General features: G+C 36.8%; 1 protein-coding gene across 5 annotated transcripts in view; it reads right to left on the reverse strand.

Moving 5' to 3' along the window:
* LOC128613689 (uncharacterized) overlaps window positions 1–8,138 on the reverse strand; it is a 30,619-nt gene that overhangs the window by 14,081 nt on the left and 8,400 nt on the right. For 3 of the 5 annotated variants that reach the window (XM_053634720.1, XM_053634722.1, XM_053634724.1), the window contains exons 8-27: window positions 6,441–6,541; window positions 6,259–6,319; window positions 5,907–6,125; window positions 5,621–5,759; window positions 5,379–5,529; window positions 4,522–4,638; window positions 4,274–4,396; window positions 4,049–4,088; window positions 3,708–3,814; window positions 3,438–3,498; window positions 3,086–3,304; window positions 2,799–2,937; window positions 2,557–2,707; window positions 1,697–1,813; window positions 1,449–1,571; window positions 1,223–1,262; window positions 875–981; window positions 647–680; window positions 308–523; window positions 21–159 (exon numbers count right to left, since the gene is read on the reverse strand). In XM_053634720.1, coding sequence (XP_053490695.1) covers window positions 21–159; window positions 308–523; window positions 647–680; window positions 875–981; window positions 1,223–1,262; window positions 1,449–1,571; window positions 1,697–1,813; window positions 2,557–2,707; window positions 2,799–2,937; window positions 3,086–3,304; window positions 3,438–3,498; window positions 3,708–3,814; window positions 4,049–4,088; window positions 4,274–4,396; window positions 4,522–4,638; window positions 5,379–5,529; window positions 5,621–5,759; window positions 5,907–6,125; window positions 6,259–6,319; window positions 6,441–6,541 — 2,404 coding nt within the window. Of the gene's footprint in view, window positions 1–20; window positions 160–307; window positions 524–646; window positions 681–874; window positions 982–1,222; window positions 1,263–1,448; window positions 1,572–1,696; window positions 1,814–2,556; window positions 2,708–2,798; window positions 2,938–3,085; window positions 3,305–3,437; window positions 3,499–3,707; window positions 3,815–4,048; window positions 4,089–4,273; window positions 4,397–4,521; window positions 4,639–5,378; window positions 5,530–5,620; window positions 5,760–5,906; window positions 6,126–6,258; window positions 6,320–6,440; window positions 6,542–6,654; window position 8,138 lie in introns of those variants that run through there. The other 2 variants (XM_053634725.1, XM_053634723.1) reach the window with 2 other exon arrangements.

The following is an 8,138-nucleotide window of genomic DNA, read 5'->3' on the forward strand; positions in this document are numbered from 1 at the left end:
GAATTTGACCGTTTTCTTACCTGATGTATGTATCTGAAGCAAATGATTTATTACACATATGTTGTACTTGTTTTAGTCTTATTAAGTGCATGTTGGTGATGAATGCATTCATTTCATCTGATTCACACTTTGTGACATTACATGTGGTATTTGTATCACCTAAATTTAATTTTTAAACAAAAAAAACAAAACAACCCAACAACACAGAAAACACAGTGAATCTTATTAACAATTATTATATAATTGAACTCTTTCATCAAAAGTATGAAATTGCAAACTTATTCAGGAAATTGGAATTGTGACTTACCCGTGTTGAAGACCAGCTGTGTGTTGTTTTGACCTGTGATTGTATCATTTTGTACCAGGTCCATTATGATGTTCGCACCCGTTATGTTTGTGGTGAGATTGAAATAAGTGCACTCTACATAACACTGGGAGTCTCCCCAGTTGCAGAGTAATTTAGTAAGGTTCTCTGAAATTTCCAATTCTGTGCTCTTGTAGAAAGAAATCTTTGTCCACCTAGCTGCATAAAGAGAAGAAATACAGAAACCAGTAAGCGATTGTTCACTTGTTATAACTGTAGGATGAAATAAACAAACAAATATATATGGTGAGTGCTGAGAAAAAAATAAGAAAGGACTACAACCTTTGTAACCCATACAGGATTGGTTTTCCTGCTGCTTTTGATCAGTTTGTGCCACGTAAACATGAGAGAGAGAGAGAGAAGAAAAGAGAAAGGGAGAGAGAAGAAAAGAGAGAGAGAAATCCACAGACACAAACAGACAAACACGCAGACAGAGAATACAGATTTATTAGCAAAACTACAGTATAACTAGTTTACGCACTTGATTTCTGATACTAATTCAGTTCTTACCAGAAGTACAGCGAAGGGGGTCATATGATCGTATGAGCAGGTTACAGTGTTGCTGCTGTTAAAGTGACTCAGGTTGGTGAAAGACCCCATGTCATCCCACTTGTGATCTATTCGGGACCAAATAAGAATCTCTGGTTAGGTTTAACATAATATCTGCAAACATTGTGTTTCTGTGATGTTCCTGAGCTGCTGTGAGTCACCCTGACAATCCTGTACTATTAATTCAGATTGCTTTCTACTTCACTTGTAAATGTGGAAAAGAAAATTGAAGGCACTCTGTCTTGACTGAGGAACACCAATAACAAATAACAAATAACACTTTACAGCACTTGACAAAATCCTACATACCTGATTCATCATAGAACTGGCATGAAAGTTTATGGTTTCCCTATGAAAATAACCACAAGGACATAATAAAAAAATATTATAAAAGAACCCTTTCAGAGTTTTTCACGTGAATGTGATTACGTGAATAACATGTGAAAGTGCATTTCAACCTGTTATGCTCTGAATTTGCAGGATCCTATGAATGACAAAACTGTGATCTGAAAAATATATACAGACTAACACTTACGAGTATTATTTCACTGCTGTTCACTGGAAAATTGATAACAAGTCGATTGGACAAGTTCTTGATCTCATGCCCGACAGTTTCAACACGAATGACTTTGGACATCAGCACAATGTTCAGGTCATTCTGTAAAAAAAATGTGCAGAAAAGAAACTTGTATTGACTTATATTTGGGAGAAAAATATTAACTCGAGCATTCAACAGAAATACTCATTATTTAAAGAAATTATGAAGGTTTACGTAAGACTTACTGTAAACTGTTGAGCAGAGCGATATGTCACTACACCAACTTTGCGCTGCTCCACTGAGACATTCAGAAAAGGTTCAGTAGGGATGAATACCTCTATGGGCAGATCATCATCAGACACCTATCAGACAGTAAAGAGATGTTATTCACATAAGATGCCATACGTTTAAATACTTTGAAATGAAAGATCTTCATTATCTTAGTTGGTTTAATTGTCAGATATTTTTATGCTAACATTCCTAGCCTGTTAATCATTATATCATAGCACAATTGGATTCTCGAATCTGATCATTTTCTATAACAGCAGCTTTGACAGTATTAACAACTGCAAATCGCACATTTATATCAAAACACCCGCCCTAATACGTTATAGTTTCCATAGAAACTCATTCACATGTATGGCAGATGCTCCACATAATCTAATGCTACTAATAAACATGGTGTTAAGTTACAAACAAAGTGTATAATTGTTGCTATGGTGAAGATTTCTGTAAGTAGGTATTTATTTAACATTTACTGAAGCAGCCTCCAGTGTCAGAGCTTTTTGACAGTTAATAAGTTTTCTGTCTTCTGGACAGAGAACTTTGAAGTTCCAAGTTTCTTAGTAACATCACCAGCTGTGTTTGTTGTTGTTGTTGTTGGTCTTATTAATTTAAGGAGACAGAATAAATAATGGCTGCTGATGGAAATACTATTTAAAGCTGTTATAATGTAAATGATAACAGGAAATAACTTGTGTCTTAGACATTACATAACATTAAATTGAACCATAAATGAATGAAAGAATAATATTTTCCTATAACTGCATACTCTGTTGTGTTTAATTTCTTATTTATTTTAGAATCAGCTATAGCTGAGTGTTACCTTTGGAGCAGAGATCTTTACACGCCCGTGATCCGTGGTGTTCATCTTATCCATCTTAACTACCGTCATATTAAAGTCCTCGTGCTCATAGGTTTTGTTTGGCCCGTCAAACTCTAAGCTGATGTGCTGATCGATGTACTCTTTCTCTGCCCTGTGTTGCACAGACATCAACATTCTTTCAGTTTAAATTTATGGATAAATACTGATCTGAGCAGTGTATCTGAATTTGACCGTTTTCTTACCTGATGTATGTATCTGAAGCAAATGATTTATTACACATATGTTGTACTTGTTTTAGTCTTATTAAGTCCATGTTGGTGATGAATGCATTCATTTCATCTGATTCACACTTTGTGACATTACATGTGGTATTTGTATCACCTAAATTTAATTTTTAAACAAAAAAAACAAAACAACCCAGCAACACAGAAAACACAGTGAATCTTATTAACAATTATTATATAATTGAACTGTTTCATCAAAAGTATGAAATTGCAAACTTATTCAGGAAATTGGAATTGTGACTTACCCTTGTTGAAGACCAGCTGTGTGTTGTTTTGACCTGTGATTGTATCATTTTGTACCAGGTCCATTATGATGTTCGCACCCATTATGTTTGTGGTGAGATTGAAATAAGTGCACTCTACATAACACTGGGAGTCTCCCCAGTTGCAGAATGATGTATTAAGGCTCTCTGTAAATATCAGTTCTGTGCTGTTGTAGAAAAAATAGTTCTCTGTCCTATTAGCTGCATAAAGAGAAGAAATAAATAAATAAATAAACCACAGTTCAGTGGTTAACACTGTAGGATAAAGATAGAAAGAAAACAAACAAATAAATAAATATGGTGCATGCTGAGAAGAATAACAAAAGACTACAACCTGGGTAACTAATACAGGGCAGATTTTTCTGCTGCTGCTGATCAGGTTGTGCCACGTAAACCTGAGAGAGACAGATAAAGAGAGATAGATAGAGAGAGAGAAAGAGAGAGAGAGAGAGAGAGAGAGAGAGAGAGAGAGAGAGAGAGAGCACAAGAGAGAGCGAGAGAGATCCAGAGACAAACACAAACAGACAGAGAATACAGATTTATTAGCAAAACTACAGTATAACTAGTTTACTCAGTTGATTGCTGATACTAATTCAGTTCTTACCAGAAGTACAGCGAAGGGGGTCATATGATCGTATGAGCAGGTTACAGTGTTGCTGCTGTTAAAGTGACTCAGGTTGGTGAAAGACCCCATGTCATCCCACTTGTGCTCTATTCGGGACCAAATAAGAATCTCTGGTTAGGTTTAACATAATATCTACAAACATTGTGTTTCTGTGATGTTCCTGAGCTGCTGGGAGTCACCCTGACAATCCTGTACTATTAATTCAGATTGCTTTCTACTTCACTTGTAAATGTGGAAAAGAAAATTGAAGGCACTTTGTCTTGACTGAGGAACACCAATAACAAATAACACTTTACAGCACTTGACAAAATCCTACATACCTGATTCATCATAGAACTGGCATGAAAGTTTATGGTTTCCCTATGAAAATAACCACAAGGACATAATAAAAAAAATGATAAAAGAACCCTTTCAGAGCTTTTCACGTGAATGTGATTATGTGAATAACATGTGAAAGTGCATTTCAACCTGTTATGCTCTGAATTTGCAGGATCCTAAGAATGACAAAACTATGATCTGAAAAATATATACAGACTAACACTTACGGGTATTATTTCACTGCTGTTCACTGGAAAATTGATAACAAGTCGATTGGACAAGTTCTTGATCTCATGCCCGACAGTTTCAACACGAATGACTTTGGACATCAGCACAATGTTCAGGTCATTCTGTAAAAAAAATGTGCAGAAAAGAAACTTGTATTGACTTATATTTCGGGGGAAAATATTAACTCGAGCATTCAACAGAAATACTCATTATTTAAAGAAATTATGAAGGTTTACGTAAGACTTACTGTAAACTGTTGAGCAGAGCGATATGTCACTACACCAACTTTGCGCTGTTCCATTGAGACATTCAGAAAAGGTTCAGTAGGGATGAATACCTCTATGGGCGGATCATCATCAGACACCTATCAGACAGTAAAGAGATATTATTCAGATAAGATGCCATACGTTTAAATACTTTGAAATGAAAGATCATTATCTTAGTTGGTTTAATTGTCAGATATATCTATGCTAACATTCCTAGCCTGTTAATCATTATATCACAGCACAATTGGATTCTCGAATCTGATCATTTTCTATAACAGCAGCTTTGACAGTATTAACAACTGCAAATCGCACATTTATATCAAAACACCCGCCCTAATACGTTATAGTTTCCATAGAAACTCATTCACATGTATGGCAGATGCTCCACATAATCTAATGCTACTAATAAACATGGTGTTAAGTTACAAACAAAGTGTATAATTGTTGCTATGGTGAAGATTTCTGTAAGTAGGTATTTATTTAACATTTACTGAAGCAGCCTCCAGTGTCAGAGCTTTTTGACAGTTAATAAGTTTTCTGTCTTCTGGACAGAGAACTTTGAAGTTCCAAGTTTCTTAGTAACATCACCAGCTGTGTTTGTTGTTGTTGTTGTTGGTCTTATTAATTTAAGAAGACAGAATAAATAATGGCTGCTGATGGAAATACTATTTAAAGCTGTTATAATGTAAATGATAACAGGAAATAACTTGTGTCTTAGACATTACATAACATTAAATTGAACCATAAATGAATGAAAGAATAATATTTTCCTATAACTGCATACTCTGTTGTGTTTAATTTCTTATTTATTTTAGAATCAGCTATAGCTGAGTGTTACCTTTGGAGCAGAGATCTTTACACGCCCGTGATCCGTGGTGTTCATCTTATCCATCTTAACTACAGTCATATTAAAGTCCTCGTGCTCATAGGTTTTGTTTGGCCCGTCAAACTCTAAGCTGATGTGCTGATCGATGTACTCTTTCTCTGCCCTGTGTTGCACAGACATCAACATTCTTTCAGTTTAAATTTATGGATAAATACTGATCTGAGCAGTGTATCTGAATTTGACCGTTTTCTTACCTGATGTATGTATCTGAAGCAAATGATTTATTACACATATGTTGTACTTGTTTTAGTCTTATTAAGTCCATGTTGGTGATGAATGCATTCATTTCATCTGATTCACACTTTGTGACATTACACATGGTATTTTTATCACCTAAATTTTATTTTAAAAAAAACCAAAAAAAAACAACAACAACACAGAAAACACAGTGAATCTTATTAACAATTATTATATAATTGAACTGTTTCATCAAAAGTAAGAAATTGCAAACTTACTCAGGAAATTGGAATTGTGACTTACCCGTGTTGAAGACCAGCTGTGTGCTGTTTTGACCTGTGATTGTATCATTTTGTACCAGGTCCATTATGATGTTCGCACCCGTTATGTTTGTGGTGAGATTGAAATAAGTGCACTCTACATAACACTGGGAGTCTCCCCAGTTGCAGAATGATGTATTAAGGCTCTCTGTAAATACCAGTTCTGTGCTGTTGTAGAAAAAATAGTTCTCTGTCCGATTAGCTGCATAAAGAGAAGAAATAAAGAAACAAATAAACCACAGTTGAGGGGTTAACACTGTAGTATAAGGATAGAAAGAAAACAAACAAATAAATGAATTTGGTGCATGCTGAGAAGAACAACAAAAGTTTACAACCTAAGTAACTAATACAGGATTGCTTTTTCTGCTCCAGATTTTCAATTTGTGACATGTTACCCTGAGAAAGAGAGAGAGAGAGAGAGAGAGAGAGAAACGTAGACAGAGAATACATATTTATTAGCAAAACTAAAGCATAACTAGTTTACTCACTTGATTTCTGATACTAATTCAGTGCTTACCAGAAGTACAGAGTAAGGGGTCATATGATCATGTGAACCGTTTACAGTGTTGCTGCTGTTCTCCAGGTTGGTGAAAGACCCCATGTCATTCCAGTCATCCTCTAATTGGAACAAAATAAGAATCTGTACTTAGTTTTTCATGAACAGGTGCCAACAGGTAGGATCTTGTGTGTACACATAAGAACAAGATGGTCATAGACAAATAATGTTGTACACTGAAGCATTTTTCATGAGATGAAAGTCAGTTGGGTTTTTGTGATGTTCCTGAGCAGCTGTGGGTCACCCTGACAATCCTGTAATATTAATTCACAGTCACCACTGTGTCAGGATGCCTTTATTGCTTTCTACTTCACTTGTAAATGGAAACACCAAAGCAACCACCAGGGGCCACATAACAACCACCTAACAACACCCTAGCAACCAGTTGGAATACCATAACAACCAGATAGCAATATCCAATCAAGCCCATGGATTATCATAGCAACACACAAGAAACACCCTAGCAAGCACGTGGTTTTCATGGGACCCACCTCGCAACACCCTAGAAACCTAATGCAATATCATAGCAACCACCTAACAACACCCTAGCAACCACCTGGAATATCATAGCAGCCATCTAACATGTTAACAACCCACTGGAATACCATAGCAACCACCATGAAACAGCCTAGCAACCAACCTGTTTAGCATAGCAACCACCTAGCAACACCCTAGAAACTAAGTGTAATATGATATCACCAGGCAACATCCTACCAACTAACTGAAATATTATAGTAACCTCCTAGCAACACCATAGCAACCAGTCAGGATAGTATGGCAACCACCTTGGAACACCCCAGCAACCAACTGGGATAGCATAGCAAGCACCTAGTAACACCCCAATAATCCAACAGGCTTACCATAGCAGTAACCTAGTAACATCCTAACAATCAATTTGCAAATAGTAGCAACCACCTAGCAACACCCTAGCAACCAACTTGAATATGACAGCAACCACCTAGCAACCAACTGGGATAGCATAGGAACCACCTAGGAACAACCTAGCAACCAGCTTAATTAGCATAGCAGTGAGCTAGCAACACTCTAGCAACCAATCTGAAAATGGTAGCATCCACCTAGCAACACCGTGGCTACCAACTTGAAAATGATATCAACCACTTAGCAATGCCCTAGCAACCCTATGCACTATAATAGCAACCACCTAACAACACCCTAGCAGTAAGCTGGGATAGGATAGCAACCACTTAACAACATCCTAGCAAACAACTGTAATATGATAGCAACCACCTAGCAACATCCTAGCAACTCCATCTAATGTCATAGCACCCGCTTAGCAATACCCTAACAATCAGCTGGCATACCATAGCAACCACCTAGCAACATCCTATCAACCAACTGCAATATGATAGCAACACTCTAGCAACCAACTGGAATATCATAGCAACCACCTAGCAACACCCTGGCAACCACATAGGCTACTATAGCAACTACATAAACTGCCTATCAACCACATGGAATACCTTAGTAACCACCTAGCCACAACCACCTACAATACCATAGCAACTACCAAACAACACACTAGCAAACAGCTGGAATATCAGGTGACCCACCTTGCAACCACCAAGCAACCACCTTGAATATCATAGCAACCATCTATCAAGATGCTAACAACCCACAGGAATACCTTAGCAACCACCT

Source organism: Ictalurus furcatus, chromosome 10 (genome assembly GCF_023375685.1).
Source record: "Ictalurus furcatus strain D&B chromosome 10, Billie_1.0, whole genome shotgun sequence".
Lineage (NCBI taxonomy): Eukaryota > Metazoa > Chordata > Actinopteri > Siluriformes > Ictaluridae > Ictalurus > Ictalurus furcatus.